General features: G+C 38.8%; 2 protein-coding genes across 5 annotated transcripts in view; one reads left to right on the top strand and one right to left on the bottom strand.

Moving 5' to 3' along the window:
- Positions 1 to 2,559: 2,559 nt before the first annotated feature.
- PIGP (phosphatidylinositol glycan anchor biosynthesis class P) lies at positions 2,560 to 7,337 on the bottom strand. Of its 2 annotated transcripts, none has more exons than XM_063345654.1 (4): positions 7,045 to 7,337; positions 5,176 to 5,248; positions 4,529 to 4,647; positions 2,560 to 3,145 (listed from the first exon to the last, which is right to left on the bottom strand). In XM_063345654.1, the coding sequence occupies exons 1-4, from the start codon at positions 7,202 to 7,204 to the stop codon at positions 3,015 to 3,017; spliced, it is 483 nt and encodes a 160-aa protein (XP_063201724.1). In that variant the 5' UTR covers positions 7,205 to 7,337; the 3' UTR covers positions 2,560 to 3,014. The 2 variants fall into 2 exon arrangements, with proteins under 2 accessions (XP_063201724.1, XP_063201734.1); XM_063345664.1 differs by having other exon boundaries at positions 6,502 to 7,184.
- Positions 7,290 to 25,064, top strand: part of TTC3 (tetratricopeptide repeat domain 3) — a 66,035-nt gene continuing 48,260 nt past the window's right edge. For 2 of the 3 annotated variants that reach the window (XM_063345620.1, XM_063345604.1), the window contains exons 1-11: positions 7,290 to 7,390; positions 8,020 to 8,105; positions 11,131 to 11,176; positions 12,339 to 12,471; positions 12,904 to 12,991; positions 14,246 to 14,299; positions 16,724 to 16,847; positions 17,793 to 17,878; positions 18,658 to 18,752; positions 20,823 to 20,885; positions 23,692 to 23,746. In XM_063345620.1, the coding sequence (XP_063201690.1) occupies positions 8,031 to 8,105; positions 11,131 to 11,176; positions 12,339 to 12,471; positions 12,904 to 12,991; positions 14,246 to 14,299; positions 16,724 to 16,847; positions 17,793 to 17,878; positions 18,658 to 18,752; positions 20,823 to 20,885; positions 23,692 to 23,746 (819 nt within the window). In that variant the 5' untranslated portion in view covers positions 7,290 to 7,390; positions 8,020 to 8,030. The remainder of the gene's footprint in view (positions 7,391 to 8,019; positions 8,106 to 11,130; positions 11,177 to 12,338; positions 12,472 to 12,903; positions 12,992 to 14,245; positions 14,300 to 16,723; positions 16,848 to 17,792; positions 17,879 to 18,657; positions 18,753 to 20,822; positions 20,886 to 23,691; positions 23,747 to 25,064) is intronic. The other variant, XM_063345613.1, reaches the window with a different exon arrangement.

Raw genomic sequence — 25,064 nt, 5'->3', positions numbered from 1 at the left:
GCCTGGTCTAGTGGGAGGTGTCCCTGCCCAGGGCAGGGGGTTGGAACTAGATGGTCTTTAAGGTCCCTTCTAACCCGAACCATTCTGTGATTCTATGATTCTAAGAGAGACGTACTTTACCGCCCTTACACAAATTTGGCAACCACAACTCTATTATTTCCTGTGGCGTACAACCTTTCATTTTAAACAGTACACCTTTGTTATCTTTTTATGACATGTTTACACCCACATTCGTTCAAATGCCATTTGGGGGGAACCTGTCTTACAAGATTACATTTATAGGAAAATTTGTAAAATACCATCTGTCTCCAAGATGATAAAAACTGCAGAAGAATCCTAGAAGGTGCACTAAAAAGCACGGCTGAAGTTTCACCAGTTGGTCTATTTCAGCAGGGACAATGCAGTCTAACTTTACTGGTTACTACCGGTTGTGCTATAACAATACGCCATCAATAAGTCACAGGGTGAAAATGGGGGCAAATTTATGTTTTTGCCTTTATTTATTTAGTTTTTCCTCACTCTCTGAGAAGAATGGATACCTGATATCCAGCCTTTGAACAGGTATGTTTATTGTAAAGAAAGGCACCACTAGCAACACAGTTCAACCATTTACGTTTTTTTTCTGAATAATATCTATGGCAAAACATATATAAATCCCACTAAATAACTAACAGCTGTAAGCGTGCTGTGTATTTACAAAGGCAGAGTTCTCTTTGCTGGCAGAGTTGCACATCTTTTCCTTAATCGCAGTCATAGGCAAGACTGTGAAATGACCTGCAATTCCCTACAATACCTCTATTAGCCCACATACACTGCGTTACCTGGTTTTATTTTGATCACAGAGGCAATTTCTGAAGTGTCAAACATTACTCCCAAGTTGAAGAAAAGGTCACTACAGCGTCTTTGAAGCACCGCTACACAATAGTGACAGAAAAGCAAAGATTGAGTTTCGTCCCTGCAAGTTTTACTTAAACAGATGGCCCCAGTTTGCCTACTCACTTAGGTGCCTCTGTTAGTTTTCCCATAATCGTGAGGTCTGCAGTTAAATGAAATGGCAGATTCATCACTGATACAATCTTTGTCCAAGGTTTACGGCCCTTTAATTTGTGTGCTTTCAGGGCTTGAGGGCGTTTTTCAGTAGCTTTTCTTTATCCTGAAGGGATTTGGGTATCCTTAACAGGGGACTAAATTAATCCTTACATCAAACGATACCAGAAACGTGGCCTTCACTTGGTGTCAATTTAGAATTAAAAACGAAATTGCTTCCTCAGAAAGCAAAATGAACGTAGAACACAGGTGGAAATTACACAGAAAAAAAGATTACAGTCAATACTTCAGTATCTACAGTGGGATTAGAGAACTGACAAAAGAGTAAATACATCTTCATGTCTGTTGATCATAAAAACTTGAATTCACCCTACGTATGGGTGTTTGAGCATGTAAATTAAAAATAACAGAAAGGCAAAAACGTGGCAGGAGGGGGAAACAGCAGCACTTGGGGGCAAACTGAAAAACAAAACTTCACAAAGAAGTCTAGAAGTATCAAACAAATAAACATCGTACTAATTTACAGTAATTAGGCTTAGGTGCAAATACTCAGTCTTATGAAATGCCTCCAAACAATATGCCTAAAACCTACTATTTCAGAGTGAAAAGTTGAAAAGCATTTTTCCTTCATTAAGAAGGTATTTTTCTCCTACTGGCATGTTTTGTGGGTTTTTTCTTCAAATGCAGGTGGAAAAAATAGCAAACTACTAAAGACCAGAAGACCAACAAACTGCAAATTTCATATTCATACTAGATTGAAGTCTTAGGACTTCCCACAGCTGATGGTTGTTTTGACCAACTTCTAAAGAACTGGCATAAGATTCTTCACACAAATTTCCAAAAATTTCTTATCGTCTTTTAATGAAATAGCGATGTTTTTAGCTAAATTCTCTGCTGGTCAGAAGTTGGCTTATAGACCTAACAAACAACGAGGCTCTATTCACCAGTCTTTATAACCAAACAAAATAACCTTGACTACTGGAAATAACTGGGTTTGTGACTCTTGGAAGAAAGGAGATAAGAATTGTGTCTCTGCTCAGTAATACATACATGAAAGAAAATTCACCATTTAAGAAACATCAGAACCAGTGCCATAACAGGTTATTTTGCTTTGTGCTATAACCTAGACTCTAAGATGGACCCTGTCAGTTCCTGTATTTCCAGAAATCTCCTTGAACCTAGTTTTCAGTAGTCTTAAGAATGATTTAAAAAAAAAAAAAAAAAAAAAAAAAAGTTGTTTCAAGACTTGTTTCAGAAAATTGTCACAACCCTCCTTCCTTATTGATGGTAACCTTGGTACTTCAATAAGCCCACCAATTTGGGAGAAAAAAAAATAAAAAAAAAAAAAATCAACATTTTCTTAAGAATTGTGTAAAGAAAAATGGACCACTATACACCTTTACCCAGGACAAATATCATAAAACTACATAAAAATGGCTAACTTTAATAAGTAAAAATTAGATACATTTTATTAATATTTACAAATGAAAACTATATATTTACAATGCATTGACACTTCAAATTAACGTACCTTGTAAAAAAAACAAAAAAAACAAAAAAAAAGATCCTGAAGCATTTGACTAGTGGAACACATTTTCTCTCCCTGAATTCAAAGGGAAATAGAATTAAGCCATGTCCAAAAGCTATTTCTTTCACTCTCAGAGGTAAATTACAAGCAGAAATCTACAAGTAATAGAAAGCTATTTTAAACTCACAAGAATGGTTAGATAAATTAATGTGGCATAATTCTCATACCAATACAGGTTATTAAGGCGCATGCATAATAACAAAATCAAGCCATCTCAATCAAACATGTTAACACATATTTAATTACAAATTCAGAAAAAAAAAGAGGCAGCTTTGTTCTACAAGCAGAAAGAGTGGGGTTTTTTTAAGTTTGGAGAGGTTTTGATTTTCCTTATGCAACAGTTTTATTAATCCTTTATTCAAACAGATCTTAATAATGACTATCTGCTGTTGCAGATTCCTTTTTCAGGAAGGAAAAACATTCTGTTTACTTCACTGATGGGAATATCCCTCAATGCTGGAATTGCTTCTTCTTGAAATTTCTTCTGTTGCTGCTTTTTTGCAAAGTTATCTACAGGAGATAATGAGAACATTTCATGTAGTAAAGATCTTTTTTCTTTCAAGAAGTGTTATATAATGCAACACTGTGTAAATTTATCTACTGTAAGCGATGCTGAAACCCCCATCTTGCTGAGGTACAATGACATGTTCATCTGAAAGGCTTGGTATCAACATATATTAGCAGAGCCCCTGTAGAAACCAACTCTACCCTCCTGTTGAAATCACTGTCTGGGATTTTGCTTGGTTTAAGATGCTGTATGACATTAAATCATAACTACCTAAACATCAAAAGAACAACCAACCAAATAAAAAACCCCACAGTGAATAGCTCAGTCTAGTTTGAACACTTTGTACTAGGATTTCCGCTAAAAGATGCTGTCCACCCTCCCTTTATCTTGGCCATCATCACACAGCACCCATTCCTGTAGCAGCATAAACATTTTTACAGGTGCACAATTATGGAACTGCTCCCTCTGAAAAAGAACTTTGTTTTTCAAACAGAGGAGGTCCCCCATCCCACCTGCCATACAGCCGCACAAATTCTTGGGCTCACACCAAAGACAGCGTGACATGAGAGTGTGAATGAGTGGCCAGGAACATAGGGATGACTAAATGGCAGTTCTTGATGGAAGTGTTGGAGTAATCCGCTTGAACTACAGTCCTGACTGATTTTTTTTCCTTTGCAGTTCAGTGTAATGTAATACTATGTACATAGTTTGTTAAAATGATGCAACTTCAACAGTCTTAGCAATAGGTAATGTTCTTGACAAATTTTACAGTCTGCATTTTTTCTAACAAAAATGGCCACCTGCAAATAGTGGTGGAATTCCTCATGTGGAGGAAGGTGCAGCTGTCTGGAGAATATTGTGAATAACTAAAATGTGTCTCCTTGGCAGGAGCAAAGGCTATGCAGAAGCTGAGAGAAAAACTGAAGAACTGTTTTTTTAGACAGGGAATCACTCATATATATGATCAGTCCTCAATGCTGCAACATCCTCCTTTGCAATCCTTTGACTGCTGCATGCCTTCCCACTTCTGCCACTGCCAGGTAGGTACTCACGCCCTTCTTTCCCTCACACTCTTCACTGTTCTGTAATGCAAGGTGCATGCCTGGGAGATCTTCATACGCCTAACCCCTGTTCTTCTAATGTGGTCTGTTTTACTAAGAAAGTACGGTCTACTAGTTGGAAACCACTGCCATAAGATGGCAAAGAGGGAAGAGTCAGGCTCACGGCTATCTTTTCACTCTAGTACTTCAGCACTTCCAAGAACTCCTTTTCTAGATCAAAATATTTAAATGCTTAAAATTTGATTTATATTACGTATGGCTGTATGTATTTACAGAAATTATCAGTTAAGTATCAAAATGTTAAAAAAACACCAATAAAATTACCTGTAACGGTATCTGTGGAGTTAAGTGGAGCTGTACTCATCATGTTAATACCAAAAAGTAATATATAACCAATTCCTATAGCAACTAGTAGGTACACTGGCAAAGCAACTGCCCAGTATCTGAGGAAAAAGATTTAAAAGTTTACATATCATAATGACAAATGCCTAATGACATAACATTTTTAATGTAGCGGTGATTATTGTATCTAGCACAAACTTAGCCAGGAGGAAAAGAAAGAGAACCTCTGAATATGGACCCTGGTCCCTCACAAGAAGATTACTGACTGCAGAGTCACTGCATCTAGTTTGGTAAAAGCCATCAAATAGAGTCCTTACAGAAGGTTTTTGGTTTTTTTAGTTACAATTTATAGTTTACTGTATTTTCATCACCAAACTTCCCAAAAACGTCAAATTTATCATAAAACATTTAAATATTATTTCTTTCATTACACAGTGGAAATTTTTTTATTATTGCTACTTATCTACATAAAAAAAATGCTTCACAAAGATTACAGTCCCTTATCATCAGGAAAAACCGGATTATATACAAGGCCACTATTTAAAAAAAAGTTATGTTATTTGAAAATAATTAAGCGTGTCCTATACTTACACATATTCAGGCTAAAGAGTTTAATTGGTTGAACGTACTTTTGAGGCCAATATGTTAGTCCCAATGAAAACAGCCAAGTCTCAGGAACATATGCCCAGATAAGATACAACACTGCACAAAAGAATTAAAAAGTCATAATAGTACAACTGATACTGTTTTAGACTTCCTTTCTAAATTTTAAAGCAATACTTCACTTCTGATACACACACTGAGACAATATTTGCTTTTACATTTTTTAAACCAAAATAACTCTACCAAAACATTGTTGAATGTGCCTGAGACACAAAACCCGCCCAATATAGGGGCAATGTCTTTTTATATTTGCTTTAACATTTAGTCTGATTTCCTATGTAGACAGACAAGAATTTCTTTCATCTTGAACTGTAGAACAAAAAAACCCTCAGTAAAAGGATGCCAAGTGACTCTGAATGCAAAATGCATAAAGTAGAATGATCACAGAGTGGGTCATTTTATTGAAAGAAAAGTTGGTAGAACTGCAGTGCTTGGATAGAACTGTTCAGAAAGAGTTACTGGGAATACTTTCTGATTCTTGGCAAGTTAGTAATTTTCATGTCAACAAAACTGGTACTAAGAAATTTTGCTCCCAAACAACAAATCCACAGAAAGGTTTAACAAAACTTCAGGTGAACAGGTTAGTAGCCAAACAGTGACAGAAGTTACGGAACTGCAGTGGCTTCCTGTGAGAGGCACAGAAACCAACTTACTTTCATTTCTACCTACTTTCTAAGGGTGAGAAAGACTTACAGTAGGATCCTGGTTTATTATTTGACTACAGTATACTTGCAGAACGTTTTGTTGTGTTGAAAAAGCGTCCTCACCCTCTCAAGCCTTGGCCCTGTGTGGGCATGCAAGATATTCCAGTGAAATGCTAAAGCGCCTGTCACATCAGTAAAGAAATGCTGACATAACCCTAACAATTTTCCATTGCTGTTGACCCCATTTACTTGATTATTTTTTTTCCCCAGTATTTGGGTGGGGGAGGTTGCACTACTACCACCTACAGTGGTTACTGAATAGTGACAATATATGCAATTCAAGTAAAAAAGTTATTAAAATAAGAATGCAGAGAATTTTTTAAAATGATTTGACTCCATAATACTATTAAAGACCCCATAATAAGGTTAAAGACAGACAGAACATGAGGAAATCACAAAAGGCAATGACAGATCTTTGCGACAACTGACAGGTCTGGCAAGTAATGCTCACTTAGTCCTTCATCACGCACCCTTACAATAGGTGATGTAATACAAGTTTGGCCTTTCTCAGATGGTCTTATCAGAATTACATTTCTCGTAAGCAAAGCAACACTTTTCGGTGAAGTATTCAATACCCGGTATACTTACTAAAGCCGAACCACGATCCTAAAAAAAGGGCAAATCCATATATTGCCCTTTCTGGCAATGGGGATGGAGAGTTTTCAACCATACCGGTCTCTTCCCTTTAACTTCGGGGGGGGATGGGGGCGGGAGCGGGGCGAGGTGGGTGTCGAGGAAGTGGGAAGGAACAGTAAACCTCTAAGCTATTCGAGGTTCCCCGGTAATTTTTCCTCTCAGAACACCCCGGTAATTTTTCCTCTCAGAACACCCCGGTATTGCCGGCCGCGGGACGCCAGACCCCACAGGCACGCGCCGCCGTCTCCTCACAGCCGGGGGCGGGAAGCGGGGGGGAGCGGCGGTTGTGCGCGAGCGGCGGCCGTTTCACTCCTCCTTCAACGGACACGCAGGAGCCATGGTGCTACCTAGCTACCTACCTACCTACCTACCTACCGACCGACCGACCGACCCCCTCCCGCCCCCTCGCCCAGCCCAGCGAAGCCGCTTTGCCTCCTTCCTTTCGATATCACGGCCTAGGCTAGGGGAGGAAACCACACCCAGATCACCCCTCACAGCAGCAGGAGGAGGAGGAGGAGAAGGAAAAAGGCGGAGGCACTCCGTCGCCCCCCCGGTACCGCGCGTCCTCCTCCCCGCCAGGTCGCACATGCGCAAAGCCGGAGAACCGTGGCCTCCCCGCCGGCTCCGGGCCCCAATCCCTGCCCAGCGGGCGCATGCGTAGAGGCTGCGAGTTGGCAGGGGGCGGAGAGCGCCGGTCCCTCGCCGCCCGTTGGCTCGTTCCCTCGACGTCAGGCGGTGGCCAGGGCCCGGTGGTGGCGGGAGGAGCTCTCTGAGAGGAGAGGGGTGGGAGCCGCCTCGGCCCTGCGGAGCTTGGAGGGGAGCGCGGCGGAGGTGGGGGCCGGTGAGTGAGGGAGGGAAGGGACGGCGGGCCCGGGGAAACGCCGGGCTGCGACACGTCGGTGCCGAGCCTCGGGGCTTCCGGGGTCGGGCGGCAGCGGGGGGCCCGGTCGGCCCCCGCCTCGCCTCTGGGCGAGCTGCCGGGCCAGAGGAGAGGGACGCGGGGCCTGGGTGGTGGGTGAGCCCCTGGTTCTGTCAGACGGGGCTGCCCCGGGGGAGGGGAGTTAAACACCCCGCCCGCTCCGCCATCCGGCGGAGCGGGCGGGGTGTTTAACTCCCCTCCCCCGGGGATGTGGTAATCATTCCTGAGATGCTGTCCCCAGCCCGAGCCGGCTGGTGGAAACCGCCTTTCCCTCTCCTGCCTGTCAGGTGTGAGCTAGTGCGGTGGGGTGCTGTCAGAAGACCCTTACAGAGTTAGAGGATGTAGCTAGCTTCTAACTGTTGCTTTACGTTACTGTTTTCAAGATTAATCCATGCCATGTAAAAATAATCTTCCACGAGAGTCTTGCGAAGCGTAATTTAATGTTGTGATCCTTTTAAGTCCTGTAAAGCACGTTATTTGTCGCTTGCCCCCGCCCCTCTCCCCCCCCCCCCCCCCCCGGCCATGTATTTCTCATAATCCTTTTCTTTCAGGATCATGTACCATGGGTGAACCTATATCCGAATCCGAGTTTGCAGCCTTGGCTTTTTATGCTGGTGATAAATCTTGCTGCGAATTGGTAAGTAGGTTTGAAACTCGATGAGAAACTTACAAGATGTTCAGGTGGGGTTTGTACCCAGATCTGATCTACAGAGTAATTGCTAGTGTTGATTAATTCAAACTGATGCAAAGATACCTTATACCACTGTATGTTACTCATTTGCAAAAGTACTAAACTGGGGTAGAGCACAGAGATTGTGTATTCCCTATCAGGCAAGCTTTACTGAATGCATATACAAGTATGTGAAACTAGACAGTGGTACATGGGTCCTGTTAACAGAACTTGACCAACCTGTTGGCCATGTATCCAGGCCATGCTTGGGATGATATACAGAGTGACAGATTCAGTTCCTTTAATTGCAAAGCAATCGTGACTTGGTTCATGAAAGTTCAAGTCTGCAAATTAACTGCAGAGCATTCATCTGTTCTTTGTTCTTGTCATCTCTTACATTTTTCTTCCTACGTCTTTGTGCCCAATAAGGCCTCTGCTTATTTAGTTGTTGCTTTTATCAAATAAACTGTGGCATTATTCTGTTTTAATATTTCTAAGAATACTTTCCTTGACTTCTATTTTCCCCTTCTTACTATGCTTAAGGAGTCTTAGAAAACACAGTGGTACTTAATCTTTCTGCTGCTTGGAGAGCTCACTTATGAGTTATTTATCCTAAGTGTTGCTGCTGCCAAATACTAACTAGGTGGCCTGCTATTCCTCTTCCTCTGCAGAAATAAAAAGTACAGGTAAACTTAATTTCTTATTTGTAAAGCTGTATCTTTACAAGGGACCGTTGCCAGTAGAGTAGCGAGTCCCATTGGAAATTGTTTATATTGATAAAGATTTGGGTTTTGTGTGTACTATAGACAAAATAAAGTACTTTTACAGTTAAGTTAGCATAAGATACTAGGCATTTTATTCCTTAAGGTGATGTGTGTGCTGTGCTATGGAAAGAAAGCCCTTGATTCTGTGCAAGTGCTAAATCTTGGTTTTCATATTTGCTTATAACACCTCGGGCTTGCTATTTGGAGGGTGTGTGTGAGGGAGTGTGTGCAGTTTGTTTTGTTTTTAAATATTGTAGCAAAATCCATGCTGTGGTGTGAAGGGAGACGTTGAGTCATCTTTCAAGATTAACTGATCATGAAATAATCATTAATTTTTTTCCTCTTTGTTATTAAGTGTCCTGGTCTGTTAAATATGTAGATGTTATTTTTGAGACTAAGCCTTGATTTACATGTAATGTTGTAATAGTTCAGAAACGCTCCTTCGGGTGAAATCATGGGATTGCTTGTCATCGCCTTATGTCAAGTTAGTAAGTCATCGTTGCACAGCATGCTAGTATTTCCAGAAAGTCTGCCACTGAAAGAATAAAGGTCTCTTAAAGAAACTCTATGAAACATGCTTTAGCTGATTAGTTTGTTTTTATACTTTTCTCTACTCACATTCAGAAAAAGCTTTGCATTTCTTTGAAATGATAATACAGCAATACATGGAGATGATACATAGTATTTATTGAATGACACGTATATAACGTTTGTTAAAATGATAGACTTTGTAGGGATCTGTAAAACAGAACAAAGTCATTTGTTCTTCATCTGAAGAACCTCATATGTAGTACTGTGTTTTAAACCCATTAAAGTATTGATACAGACAGTATGCTGCCATGAAGTAGTAGATCAACCACTCATTACACTTATTTTGATATATATTTATTTACTTAAATATACATGCCCTAACTGTCAAAACTTAATTATTATTTTTCGGAAACCTGTGTTTTCTTCTTAAACATGTTTCCATAGGTGTTCTTGAACATTACATTACTGCCTAGTACCTGATTTTGAATAACTAATTTTTAGAATACTATTCTAGTGTGATTTAATGTATTGTTTAAACTTTTAAAAGTTTTCCCATCCCTTCATAACTATTAATCGATGGATATTTTTTTAATGGTTATGCAGGTAAATATTTCTTTTTCATAAGACAGCAACTAAACTATTGAGTTTGATAACTCCAGTAAACGTGCTTTTTTCCCTGTTTGTGTTGTTTGGTTTGTTTGCTTTTGGCTGTGCTTAATGTAAGTTATAAAGATCGGATCCTAAAGAGTTGTTTGTTTGGTACTGCAAAATACTGCAGACTTTAAGTTTTCCTGTTTTCCTAAGAAAATCACTGGCAGAACTGCAGAAAGATGTGGGAGAATGGGGAATACCAATAGTATTTTATTCTTGGGGAGATGGGATGGGGGGAAAAAGCATGGGAAATTCACCCACCTCAGATTGGTTTTAGAAGATAACGAGGCGCTGGTGAGCATTGAATGAGTATTATTAATGTTTTATGAAAAGCTTCTGTTCAGAATGAGTAGGTACATAGAAATAATTTTCCTGTCTAGATCCATGGTGTATGCATTAATATTTTAGTTAATTACTAAATAATTACAGTCAGTAACAGTTAACTAAATAATTTTGGTTAATTATTAATTAATTTTGTTAATTAATGCGTCTACATTAGTATTTTAGTTTGGATCAGGAGAAAGCTTTTGAAGCAAATATCCTGATTGTCCCAGTCTTTCGTATTTTGGCTTATGTTTTGAAGAGGTCTTGGAGTGTGCTAGTGGGATTCATTGGGGTGAAACTGATCTAGAAGGTGCTTTTAAGAGTATAGGTAATGTGCATCAACCATGAATGAGTGTTCTGTCTATGGGACTTGATTTGAACCAATGCAAATGAAAACAACTTGAAGAGCATATAATGGGAAAGTAACCTGCTCAGTACCGAATTCTTTGCTCTATGGATTTGTTTCCTATCTGATTATGCTGCTTGCTTGTGAAGGTATAACCATAGACCATCTTTTATACTGGTCTAAATATGTGCAATAATTACCTTTTCTTGAGAAAAGGAATTGGTGACAGAACATAAAAATCACTTCCATTCCTCCCTTCCCCTGGTGTAAACAGTTTATATTGGTTTAATATTTAGAAACAGTTAAGTAATCGTCGCTTTAGTTAGTGCAGCACATTTGCAAGATGTGCAATGTTGAAAAATGTGTTTATCTTTAGGGTCATGGAGTGTTTATACAGCGATCGCAGAATAAGCCTAAAACAGGTATGTAAACTAAACCAATATTACATGACTTTCTAATTCCCTTTTTGTGCTGTGGTTGGATCTTTTACTATTTCACTTTTTCCCTTATTTTGTCTGAATAAGTAGAAAACTATTATTTCTGAGCAGAAGTGTTGGTATGTTCTTTTACACTGGAGGAATTCTCATATTTTGGTCCTAATGTAACATGCAGAAGACCGCTATACATTTGTGAGAAGAGTGTAAATAGTCAATAATACGTACACACATGCAGTAAATTAAGTTACGAGGATGGAGATTGAAGGCTTGTATTAATTACCTATGTTTTAATTGTAGCTGTGTTTTTGCTGTATATGTTTAAAGACACCTACCTCTGTAGGTAAAGTTTTGCTGTTATAATATTTAAAAACATTTTTAAATAGGTGCAGAAAAGTAGGTGGCTCAACAGTATATCGAGTTCTTCAAAACTGTATTCACTATACAAATGGAAACCTGTAATATGTAGCAAACTCAGATGAACACAGCCGTCTGTGTAAATTGAATTTTTGCATATATTCAGCCTCTCAGATAATACTGCTTCTGCTCTGAGAGTACTCGATGCCACCTCAATAGTCTAATAAGGATCTTTATCTTTTAAAGACAGTCTCTGAGGGAAATGGATTTGTTTTTGAAAGAGCTATGTATCCCACACATAATGGCCTCTGGAGAAAAAAGATGATCTGATCTTTTCGTACCACATTGCTATGTGCCACACTACTGTGGATTTATTGTAGAAAATAAGTGGGTACAGTTAGAAGAGGCTCATGTTTTATCTTGAAAGTAGCATCCTTTATAGCCAGAGCCTTTGTTGGGCCCCTCATTAGAAGCAGGCTGCATTTATTCATTTATATAATGTATTATAGCAGTACAATTCAGAACACAGGCAATTCCTTGAGTTGAGCAAGGAAAGTGAAGCATGCGGGCAGGTCCCTATTCTTACCTCCATATAAAATCCCTCTTCCCCTTCAATTTATAAAAAACCTCAACTTGACAGATGTATTTAGAGTGTTCAAGTTGTCTTGTTTTGGTTAGATAGTATTTAGGAATACAGTATGGAAATAACTGATGTGTTTGAATGTTTATTTAGACTTTGATTACTTGTAATGCCTGAATTGTGTAGTCTTAATTCCTAACTGTTTTCTTGAAGATGTTGATCCCTGTGAAGTGTGGTGCAGTCAGCCGGTTGATATATTAAGAGAATATTGCAACATTATTAAAATACGCATCTTGTGGCCTCTTCTTTTCAAAACTGAAAGTAATTCTTTGGTAGCTGGCTGGAGGTAAGCAATTGTGTTCTTGATGTGATTTCATCAGCATTTACATTTCTTTTTCAAAAGTGAAAGTAATTCTTTGGTAGCTGGCTGGAGGTAAGCAATCGTGTTCTTGATGTGATTTCATCAGCTTTTACATTTCTTTTTTGTTACCTGTGAAAGACCATCGTACACTTTCAGTAGTGGTTAAACTGTCTGCAGGAATGTTTTTACCAGTGGGCTAAACTGGTTGAGCTTAGAAAGCATAGTTCCTTATGCCTTACATTTCAAAAGTACCAAAAGCTTTGCAGCTCTGTTCTGGCCCCTCCCCCCCGGCCCCGAAGGGCTTAATTTGAGTTTGTAATCATGCTCTTGCTTAGATCTAATTGTCATAAATATTGGTAATTAAGTCCATGTAACACAGTGTTATTTTTCAAAATAATAACTTGTTCTGTTTTTAAGCAGTTCACAGTTTTTAGACCGGAATTGGAAGAGACTCTGTGATTTAGAGGTTTTGGAAGACCTTGTTGATTTAATTAAAAAAGTTGTTGTAAGTATTATATTTTAACTTTGTGTAAGATTTCATGTATAAGAGGTTAATTAATTCTGTAGCTTATGCAGCTTGGCATTTTATCTTAAATTAGACATTTCCTTTTGCTGAACTGAATAAATCATCTGATAGTTGAGTTGCAGCTTTCTAGAAAGAAAGCATGTCATAGGCTTTACTACAGCTGGGATAACTTACTAAATATTTGCAGAGTCAATAATATAATTAACTGGAGCCCTGGTAAATTGTTAAGAAAGAGAATCACATCAGTGAGAAAAATAACACTGTTTCCTGATGAACAAGTTAAATTCTTTTTTTCGCCCTCATTCAACAAATTATATTTAAAATTTGCTATGGTTGCTGTCTTAAAATAGAAACATAACAGTGCAGAGGAGAGAATGATATAAGAAATATTCTCAGCAGCTGAAGGGAAGAGATTTTTAATTATTTTTTTTTTTAATTTAGGTATGACATGTTCTAAAAAAATTTGGTTTGTTGAAATTCTGTGCTCAACCCCAAGCTACGCTTTTCCAGTCCACCTTACTGTTACATGACTTTCTGTGATTAGGTATTCATGTAATATATTGATCTTGTGGATTCATACTTCCTTATGCTCTTTTTGCTGCTTCCTCCTTCAGGCTATCTGAATGCTCTGTTTTCACCTCCCTGTACTTCAGGATGTCTCTGCAGTTTTTCCACTTTGTTTCATGTGATGGGTTCTATGTGCTGTTTCCTCCTCTGGTAGTCTCCCATTCGTTCTTTATATGAGAGGGTCTGTGTATATTCCCATTCTCCTGTTTACCTCTGCTTCCCTCTTACTTCCTCAGCCTGTATCAGCTCCTCCATGTAAAAGATTGGATATCCAATAGTAAAATTTATTTGGAGGAGCGTAAGATCTCAGGAGAGGAAGTAGTGTCCTTTTGGATTTTTTCATTAGATGTATCAGCTGGTTCTTTGGTATATAGACAACTGCAGAAGTGGTTAAAGCGGCTGACTTCCATAACCAGCTGTCATAGCACCCATGCATTCTCTATTTCCACATGAAGATTTATTTATTTTTCAACACAAATGGTAGGGGATTTGCTACTGAATACAAGAGTATTTCCTGAAACTTTGAAATGGACCAGAGACACTGTCCAAATGATACTGCATTCAAGCAGAACAGAAAATGTTGTTGAGTTGAACCTGAGCAGATAGAAACTAAAGTTATCAGATCTTAATAAATTGGTTTTTATTTGTTTTCTATCCCTCTTCCAGAATGTTCCACCCTTTATTGGTGGCATACTGAGAATTGGCAGCAGAATAGAAAATGTAAGTATCTCTCATTGTTTTAAATAGAATGCTTCTTTGTGCATGAATACAAACAAAATATCCAAAATTTTAAAATGCTTGCATGAATAAATCGTGCGTGTAGTTTTTGAAATGTTTTCAAAACATGTAATAGATAGGACTGGGGTTGCCAGTTGTTGTGACTCTGAGCTACCACGTGAAATCTGTGTGTGACAGGAACTGTGAAATAAATATCATTTGTGTAAGAAGACCAAAATGAGTGAGAACTTTGGGGGTAGTTCACATGCTGCAAATAAATGGTTTCTCTTGGAGGTTACTACTGCAGTGTGGTAGGTGGGTTTAGATTGTGCAGCTGGAGCCCAGGTCAGCCCTCCAGTATCAACTTTGGTACCTGCTGGTGGCTTTCCTTGTTGCTGTCTCACAGATCTGCCACTTCTTGCTGAAGGCTTATTCCTTGTAAAGACAAGAAGTTGTTGTTAATATAATTGAAATCTTCCAGAATTAATTCTTGCAGAAGAGGGAAGAAAATGAAGAAATGAATATGACTAAGCAGAAAACCTCTTTAATGATAATACAGTTAAAATTGTAATATACACTCTTCCTAGTATCTGACCCTTTTCCAGGTGTTGTGCTCACTCTTGTACTGCTCCTTGGGATCCTAAAGTGAATGGCTTCTGTCTGGTGTTTGCATGTGTGTGGTGGGGGGTATAGTTATCCCTACCTGGAGTGTTTTATTGCAAGGCCTGCTGTTGATGTTTTCTTCTTCCTCATTCAAGGAAGGTTCATTAGGTTCATCTAATTAGTTTCATTAGGTTCATTCACTTAGGTTCATTTTTTGTGTTTGGTAATGCACTTTTATACCCTGCTCTTTATTGCCATTGGTCTGCAGGTTCAAGTTACATATGCATAGTATGTTTTATATATGTTAGAAACTGCTTTTGCCCAATTTTGTCCAGCTCTATTATTTTATTTTTTTTTTGACCACTTGTTTATAGCCATTGGTTCTCCCATGTCAGCTTGTGCCCCATCACTTACGGTCCTGTGCCTATATTCCTCTAAATTGCATTATGTGTCTCCATTTTTCATGGCCTATGCTCTATCATATTTGGCTTGCATTTCTCTGTGCTGCCTCATGTCAGTCATAGCATCATTAAATACTTGTTACTACTGTCTATGTGAAAGCTATTGTTGTACCATACAAAAGTAAACTGAATTAGTCGTAGCCACTTGTTCAGAAGAAAATTGGTGTTACAGTTAAAACCAAGTTAAAGCAGAGCTTTAAGCAGGTCAGGACAAGCTCAGAATAAGCCTGACAATTCAATGGCAGTGCAAACTCTGTACGAAGCCTGTGGCCTCTTACTAGCATTGGCAAAGCTGTATGATGGGGCTAAAGGGCTACAAGTAGGGCTAAGCTTGATTACTGTAATGATGCAAGAGTGTTCCTCTTTGGAGACAGGTTGGAAATCTTTTATGAGATTCTCAAATAGTGCTGCTGACTCATTCTGAAGGACTGTGAATGCCTGAGTAAAAGTGTGGTTTGGAAACCTGCTGATCCATCTTCATTATCAAATTCAGTGTACAGTAGAACTATACTCATTACGCTTTTCAGCTTCTAAACTTTGGACTGTGAACGTTCTTAGTTTTCCTGTGTTTGTTACTTTTTTCCCCACTTTTTAAGTTTCTGCTGCCTTCTGTAGGTTAACTGCAAACGCATTGAAGTTAGAAGACGATATCATAGCTGATAGTAGCAATAGGAGAAGCAGAATAGGTACAACTGTATGTTACTGCTGGGTAACCCAGTTCCTGTAATTTTAGTGATATTTTTCTTAGTTATGTGGGGTTTTTAAATTATTTTTCAAAATCTGTAGGCCCAGATAATGCGGGAGTATCCCAGGCAACGGGCATTCTTCACTTAATCCTCTCCTTCAAATAAAGCTCTGTGGCTCAAACAATTTAAATTTAGTTTGAATAGAAGGAAAGTCATGATTTACAGAATAAAGTCTTAGCCCTGGCCTGCATGTCTAACAGCCTGGAGAATGTTGCGTTTTTTTAATCAGGCTTGTCACTTCACACTGAAGCAATTTTGTGTGCAGTCATCAACAAAAAGTTTCTAAATCAAATTCTATAGTTCGAATGGCTCCCCTGTCTCCTGTTGAAAGAATGACTGTTTTCATTTTGTAAATATGCTGTATTATGCTGTGCTCGAGTCATCCAGATATTTATATTTCTGAGCTGTTGCCTATTTCAAAGGCTACCAAATCGGGGACAAGTGCATAGCATAAGTGCTACTGTAGTATCGTTTGTTACATTTACATGGAATGCTTCCACTATATTGCCAGAGCTGTTGGTTTGTGTGGTGGTTGTTGGTTTTGTTTTAAGACTTTGCTTTGTGTAGAATTAGTTACCACTTTTTTTTTTTATTTTCCTTTCCTTCAATTGAAATAGGGTGTCTTTGATATTGGGGATGCACTTGATTGGGTCAGATACACAGGTGATGTCAGTATTCTGCAGAGGCTGGAGAAACTCGGTGATTTTGGCTGGATCTATCTTGAAATTTTCTTTGTTGAATGTAAGTATGAACACTTTTGAAGAAACAATGGTGAAGAAAGTAATGTTTGTATGTGTGTCATTAATCTGGAAGTGACTGGAAGAAAGGAAAAATAGGGGTGGTGGTGATGTGCATTTTTTTTCCTTGTTTTTTGCTTGCTTGAACCAGCCAGTTCTTCCTTGAATTTGTGTACGTGGGTCATATTTACAGTGCACGTGCTCTTTCAGAACAGATCGTCAGAAAGCTTTTTCACTTTAGTGTCCACTATGGGCTGTATGTGTGTCCTTTATTCCTTTAACTTAGGGTTAAGTTGAAGGTTGCCTGAAATATTATTTGAGTCTTTCTGTTAAATATTTGTCAGTGGGTTTTGTCAAAATATTAATTGAGATGTTATTCATATTTCAAAAATCAACTTAGGCAGCTCATGGGAGTTAGCGTAAGGTATCCGGACTAGCAGCAGAACTTCTACTGAAATTACAAAAAGCTCCCAGGCCTGCTGTTTTTGATGTGTGTTAAATGGCTTATACTCTGGTCTGTCTTTTTGCATGTACACATTCTAACTCAGCTGTTGCAGTAAGTAACAGGGTGGTAGAAATCGAATTTCCATGTGAGGAGAAGAATCTTTTTATAGTTAAGTACTGAAGTAGAATTCTTTAACACCCAAATCTTTACAAATCTTTTAAATGCAAATTTCTTTAAAATACAATTGAATTTCACTTTATTACTTGAAATTAGGCAAGTGCTTAAATGTTTGGTGATCTGCAACCAGTTATTTTGGGCTTACACAATAATAAATAATTCTTTTCTTTTGAACACTTCTGTTGCTTAATTTGTTATTTAGTTGGTATGTCAAATTTTGCTTCCAGTCAGAAAACAGAGCATGATTCTTAGCAGCGGAAGATAAACCCTACTTCTAGTCTTTGGTAACTTCTTCACCCACTATATTTTTCTGAATTTTGTCTACAGGCAAACGTTATATTACTAAAGTTGCTTTGGAAGATTGTAATTTAGTTGAAGAATTTAAAGCTGTGACCTGTGAAAACTGTAGGAAGGTGAGAGAAGATACCAGAATGTGTTTGTGCTTTTCCTTTTTTGTTGTTATTTTTTGTGGTTTTTTTTAATGATCAAAGATAAAGTGACCAAATGATCAAAGATTTCAAAAGTGTGAGTGAGTAATTTTCCTGACATAAATAGTTACCTTGAGAGATCCTGGCATAATAAACAGAAAATTAGTTGCTTATGGTGCTGGTGTACATCGGAGAGCGTTCCCCTCTTCATCCCCAAAAAAACCCTCAAGGAAATGCAGTTATTATTGATAGAAGATTGTTCAACTTGATACTTCTAACACAGAAATAAGATGCTCTCAAATTCTTTGCCATGTGTTCCTTTAGTGTAGATGTTTGGGTGGTTTTTTTTACAAGAGTCTGGTTAATTCCTGTGTCTTCCTTGCTACAATTCTGTAGTTCAGGAGCTGTGCTGAAAGGCACTCAGTAGGGAACTGGCTGAGCTGTGCTGTACTCTGCCTGCTTTGCTATTTGACACATGCTTTTGATGACAACTCTATTACGGAGCTCAGGAGACCTTCTGAGTTAGTCCTGCTTTTTAATTATTGTTCATTGTATTCTTGTCTGCATAACATTTTCATTTGTACACTTTGAAGCTTATTAATTGCAATTAATTAAAAGTATTTAATTACAACTAATAGTGCATACGTAACCTGCTTTTACAAGCATAAACACTTAGCTGCCTCTTGTTGAATGTTTTATTTACTTCTCATTGCAACTGAGTTTAATTACAGTGGTTGGCGAATTGTTTTTTCTTGATTTCACAGAACAGTGAATCTATGAAACAGAAAGGAAATGAGGAGTTTTCCCAAGGAAACTTCGATCATGCTATAATGTCATACACTAAAGCCATAGAGTTTTGGTAAGAACTAAACTGGTTAACTAGATTGTGTTATATCATATGTATTCAGCATATTCAGATTTGTCCTGATTTTGTATAGTTTTGCATGAGCCGCTCTACTTAGAGGCCAAACGATACCTTTTTTTAAAAAAAAAAAAAAAAAGCTACATAACACATTTCTTGTTCTATTTTATTTCCTGTTACTAGCGGTTGTTTGCACTTTTACTGTCCCAAAAGTCTTGTTAGGGTTTAAAGCTGGTCTAAAATGACAATTGTAATATAGTAAAACTGAAAGGAAATAAGTTGTTTGGTGTGAACAGCCATTTTTGGTATCATCCCTAGTAAATGTTCTTCCAGCAGGACAGAATGACCAACTGTTGCAAATATTTATCATCTCAGCTATGATGCAGAACTAGTGAACAAGAACAGACTATTTTTTTTTTAAATATCTGCTCTTGGCAACTCTGTCTGTGACGGGCTTAATTTCCTTTGGAAAGAAATTAAACAAGACGTAGAAAAAGTCACTTGCTGAAAGGCTTCAGCTTCCTGGGCTCTTGAAAGGGGCAGGGAGACAAAGATTAAATGAGAATTTATGTCCTTTGCATATAGAGCATTTACTCCCTTCCTGAAGTCCTCATGTAACGTGAACTAGGTACAGAATGCTGGTTTGGTTTAACTGCTGCTTGTGCTATAGTCATGCAAATGCTGCTTTCTCAAGTTCTGATGTCTATGAAATATGGTGAAATTCATAAAGTCACGCCTTTCATAAAAAATTGGTTGTGCAAACTTTTATTTATACATACGTTTCAATCCCAAATTCAAGCTGATTTTAGGCTCCTTGAAAAGTTGGGTAGGCTTACTTTGTTCAAGTGAGTGTATCTGAGATGGCGGATCAGGCTGGAGAAGGCTTTTGCTCGGTGAAAGAGCAAAAGAAATCCCATGTTTTGGAAAGGGCAAAGGAAGTCTTATGGTTTCCAGGAGCTGTAAAGCTAAGCTGTTGTTACAGCTATTTGTCAGAAGTTGTTTTTTGTACTTAAGATCCTGCTGGAAGGTGAAGGATAGCTCAGTGATGTCTAGCAGCTAGGCAGTCCTTCTTTATCGTCTCTGCGTGCTGTCTTCCCTTTCTCGTTCTCCCACTGTGAGATGACATTCATCAGCTCCATCATCACACTCCTTCCTTAATTAGCTGCATCCTCCCTTGGCTTCCTTTCAACTGGTTGCTGGATTACATACACGGATTTCCACGTCATTCTCTCCTATCCCTGGAAGTATTCAAGGCCAGGCTGGATGGGGCTTTGAGTAACGTGGTCTAGTGGGTTGGAACTAGATGAACTTTAAGGTCCCTTCCAACCCAAACCATTCTATGATTCTCCATTAGGTACGTTGCGGGCAATGCTTTAGCTCTTTAGAACTGCTGCTTAGTCTGCCCAGTCAGGCAGAGGGGTTATGAAAAAGTTGTAGACCCAGTGATCCAGAAGTGTTCATGGGATGTTTGATTTAATTAGGTCTTCAAAATTAGGAATTCCAGAACAAAACAAAATGGGATGTATGTGACAGTCCAGCTAGCTTTTTCATGCTTCACGCTCTATTTGCCTGTTTTTTTGGCTTTTGCATGCTTTGGGGTTGTGTCTCTCTCTCTCCCTTTTTTTTTTTTTTCTATTTTTTTTAACAGAGCTCAGACTGTAGGGAACATTCTAGCCATAATTTTGCACCATTTGAGGTGTGCTTTGGCACGTTTGTCAGAGCCTAGTGACTTGGAAGGAGTTTAAAAAAAAAAACAAAACAAAAAAAACCAAACAAAAAAAGAAAGAAAATTCCCTAAACCAGAGAGAGATTTAAAGTAGGCTGAGAGTGATTTGAATTAATTGGAAATTGCATTAGTGGTCCCACATGTTACAAATTGTTACATAATTAAAACTAATATTCTCAGTGACAACTTTTAAATTAATGCGACTATTCAAGGAAACTTGTATATAATTGCTGGTGCTAGAGTGCTTGCAGACAATTACTGTGAAAACTTAATTATTTTGTTCCCCCTTAAGATTTTCAAAAGTAATATACGTTACTAATTTTTCCAATTTTTTTTTTAAGTCCTGCAAACCATCTTCTGTATGGAAACCGAGCTCTTTGTTTAATTCTCACAAGGCAGTACAAGTAAGTAACCCTTTTTTTATAATCTGAAATGTTGTGGTGATCTGCAGTTAAAAATTGGCAATATACTTCAGAAAACAGCCCTTTAAAAAAAAAAGTATATATTAATTGTGTTGTTACTACCTCGTAAAACTGATATTAAGAAAAATACTAGCTGTATCTGTTGGCAGTATGTAATACCATTTAAAATTTGTGTGTGGCAGGGTTATATAACAGAAAAAAATATCTCAGTACCAGTGAGTATTGTGATTTTTATTAAACCTGTTGAAGAAAAGATGAGTGTGGGTATGGAGGTTATTTTCCTTAAGCCAGTTGTTAAGCTGAAAATCTTGTATATGAGCAAGGTGGATGTATACTTTTTATGTAAAGCCAAGCCAAGAATTTATTGTTAATATAACTGAAGTTTTAAGGGTCTAATTGTTATTAGTCCAGTTCTAATTCTTGAAATAAAAAGAAATAATAATGTAATATGTAATTAAAATTGGTATCCACATGATTCCTAGTTTCCGCGCATTTTCCTGGTGTTACGCTCACCCCTCCACTGCTCCTCTGGGTACTGAAGTCGGCAGTTCCATTCCTGTAGCAGTGGGGTGAGAGCAGTCAGCGTGCAGAGTCCTCCTGTGGGAGGAAAGTGATGTTCATGTTGATGGTTTCTTCTTACGCACTCTGGCATCCACTTGGGGTCACTTTTGTGTTTGCTAACATGCTATTACCCCTTTGCTCTGTCATTGTTCGTCTGCAGCTCCATGTTACATCTGAGTTTACTATACATGGTACATTTTATGGATATTATTTTTTCTTTGTTACTCTATTTGTACAGATTTGGCTTGTCTTTAACTGACTGTTGGTGAATTATTTATAACCATGGAGTCTCCAGTGCCAAGCCTGTGCCCCATCTCTTGTCAGCTTGTGCCTGTACTCTTTTGTTGCATCCTGTGTTTCTACTTCTCAAGGCCTCTGCTGTCATATCAGGCTTATATTTCTTTACAGGACATCATCGTTTTGGAGTCATAAATACCTCATTCTGTATAAATAGTAGTAACAAGCAGTTATTCTGTCTAAATCTGTGTTGTACCACACAAAGATAAACAGAAGTAGAACAAATTAGCCACAGACACCTGGTCTGAGAAATTGGTATTACAGTTGAACCAAGTAAAAGAAAACTGCAGGCAGGTGAAGTTGCAGTTCAGGCTGAGCAAGACCCGGCAGCCTTAGTCCTGAGGTTTGCACACTCAATACAGAGCTTATGGCCTGCTACTGGCGGTGGCAGTACTGTATGTTACAGAACTATGAAGTCATATAGTGTTCTCCAGAACATCTCCTGAAGCGTTCGTGGCTTTACCCAAGGCACATGTCTTCCTCCTGTTTTCAGAGCCTGGTGAGGGGCAGTGGTCGTGTTCCCTCCTGGGCTTTGATGCGGGACAGGACCTTTCAGGGCAGCCTGGCCTCCTGTCCTGAAGTTCTGACAGTGCTCTCTTCCCTACCACTGCGCTGGGCTGTGGAAAGGTGGCACTGGAGGAAGGACTGGGTGGGTGAAAACAAAGCGTAACGTCACACGCTAGAGAACAAGACAAGTGCTTCGGTTTTTTTCTCATCTTCTCAACTGCTTTTATAATACCTTAGTATCTTGAGGTTTTCTACTCCATGGTCTATCTTTTACTCAAGTGTTTTTTCCTTGTGTTTGCTTCCTTTGCAATATGAATATGGTGTGATTTCTCACATTGTACTCACTAGTTCTGTTGTGTTGGGTCTTTTTATTAGTAATTTCTTTAAATGTATTGCCACACCTCTAAGTTCTGCCATTACTACCTGGGGGTTTCTCTAAGGTGGTGGTGGGGAACTTTTTTTGTTCTAACTTGCTTTCATTTCACTGAAATTCATTTCATTCTCTTTCATAGAACAGTTTGGGTTGGAAGGGACCTTTAAAGGTCATCTAGTCCAACCCTCCTGTAATGAGCAGGGGCATCGTCAACTAGACCAGGTTACTCAGAGCCCCATCCAACCTGACTGTTGAATGTTTCCAGGGATGAGGCACCCACCACCTCTCTGGGCAACCTCTTCCAGTGTTTGACCGCTCTCATCGTAAAAAATATCTTCCTTATCTTTAGTCTAAATCTACCCCCTTTTAGTTTAAAACCATTACCCCTTGTCCTATCACAACAGGCCCTGCTAAAAAGTTTGCTCCCATTTTTCTAATAAGCCCCCTTTAAGTACCGAAAGGCAGCAATAAGGTTTTCATTACCACAGAGCATCTCATTCTCCTCCTTCAGATCCCTCTGTACAAGCTTTCCTGCTATACTGGTTACAAAAAGCAGTGGTAGTGACTAGGCAACTTATGAACGCTTTCAGGTGAAACAAGGTTTGTTGAGAGTTGTAGAGGCTACTGTCTTTCAGTGCTCAGCAGTTAATACTTGCATCCTCAAATCTCTATGATTATGTAACTAATCTCTAATATGATTTCTGTCAAAATATGTAGGTTTGATATTCAAGCTTTTTTATTAAGGCTTTGGTTTTTAAAGGAACATTTTGTTAGAACTAAGTTAAGGGGTACTTGCATATGCAGAAATGCTGGAAAACCTAGTGAGTAGGGGGAGGGAATAAGTATCTGATGGGTGAAATAGTTGAGACTGTGACACTTTAACCCAGGTAAGTTTCAGCTAAGAAGTGTTATCTGGCCATGCCTTTACACAGGTGAATTAACTGTTCTTTTATTCACTTTGTATTTTTATAGTGCCTTGTACGTCTGGTCTGTAGATTTTTCTGAAGTATAAATAATAAATACCTCTTCTTTTTCCCTCCCTTCTCTAAGGAGAGCCCTTGCTGATGGAAAAAGAGCCACTATTTTGAAGCCTAACTGGCCAAAGGTTAGTTTCATATACATTTCAAAATTGTCTTTTGTTGGTACTGTAAACCAACGTAAGAACCTAGAGTCTTAATTACAGGTTTGACCCAGGTAGGTGCGCCAGGTTCTCATCTCTGTTTAGCACCGATGACAGTAGAATGAACACAGTACCTTGTGGACTAAGAATTCTGCTTCAGTCAGCCAAGTACATAGTTTTCTTATATTAAAAATGTTGGTTTGATGTGCTTGTAAGTGTCGTTACCTGGTGTTGCGTGAAAGGGGACAAAGCGGTTTTGGCAGAAAATAAACCCCCTTGCATTCTAACACTCCTCACCGAAGTGGGAGGCGAGATGCAGCTAGGTTTAAATTCTGACTGATGCCCAATTCATCACTATCAGTCCAATCATATTTAATATGTATAAAGCTGTTACGATTTGGATACACTAATAGTGGACTGCACCTTCAGTCTAGTCGTGCTCATGAACTAGCATGGCCACTCTCGAGTCTTTGGTCGCATTCAGTGAGAAACCAAAATGACTAGCTACTTAAACAGTGCAGTTTATTTAAACAACAGATATATGGGTTCTTATGATTGCCGATGATAAATACACTGTCTTCAAAGCACGTGCAAATAAAAGTATTGTTAAATATACAAAACACGCGACAAAGTTATAAGCAATACAGCCTGGCTATAAATGTAGGAGAGAAATTCTCTAGAGAGATTTTTAAGTTTCCCGAGGAAGCACTCAGTATAGTCTAAGTCTTACCCAAAGGCATCCCTATGGGGGGTAAGAAAGGCTCAGCCCGTCAACTGATCCCGGAAGTCAGTGATGGAGTTCTCCTCGACTGGTTCACGATGGTGTCTTCCCTGATATCCCCCCTCTCTCGGGCTATTTTTATACTATTTGTTATCTTCAAGGTGGAGTTTGAGTAACTTTAATCATAAATACTTTTATTATGATTGGTGTAAAATTCTCTCGCTTCACATTTAAAGGTATAGTTTACGAAAAATTCAGGGCACAGACTCAAGGAGGAGTGGTCGCGCCTTGGAGGCGGGTAGCCTTTGGGGTGGAAGTGTGTTTTGGTGTTATAATGACATTATAGTGAGCAAAGTTCATAGAAAGGACAGCATTTCATCAAAATTTGACGAAATGTTGGCTCAGGGTAGCAAGTAGGCGGCTTATCTGTTTCATAGTACCATCTCGTTCCCGTATCTGCTGTACGTCACAAGGCAAGGCCACGGAGGTTACATTTTGTCCTCTCCCTCGTGTAGCTTCACAAGCAGCCTTGTACAGGGAATCTCAGATGTTGCATTCTTTGCATGCCAGCTGCAGCTGTAT

This window comes from Chroicocephalus ridibundus, chromosome 1, assembly GCF_963924245.1.
Source record: "Chroicocephalus ridibundus chromosome 1, bChrRid1.1, whole genome shotgun sequence".
NCBI classification, from domain to species: Eukaryota; Metazoa; Chordata; class Aves; order Charadriiformes; family Laridae; genus Chroicocephalus; species Chroicocephalus ridibundus.
The sequence above is the reverse complement of the archived record's forward strand: the minus strand, read 5'-3'. Positions and strand labels throughout refer to the sequence as shown.

Excerpts from the sequence above, each read along its gene's own strand:
- PIGP (XM_063345654.1), bottom strand. The coding sequence starts at position 7,204 with ATGCGCCCGCTGGGCAGGGATTGGGGCCCGGAGCCGGCGGGGAGGCCA. Across the intron at positions 4,648-5,175 it reads CTAACATATTGGCCTCAAAA|ATACTGGGCAGTTGCTTTGC; the intron begins GTACGTTCAACC and ends CTTTTTCCTCAG. Across the intron at positions 3,146-4,528 it reads CTCCACAGATACCGTTACAG|ATAACTTTGCAAAAAAGCAG; the intron begins GTAATTTTATTG and ends TATCTCCTGTAG.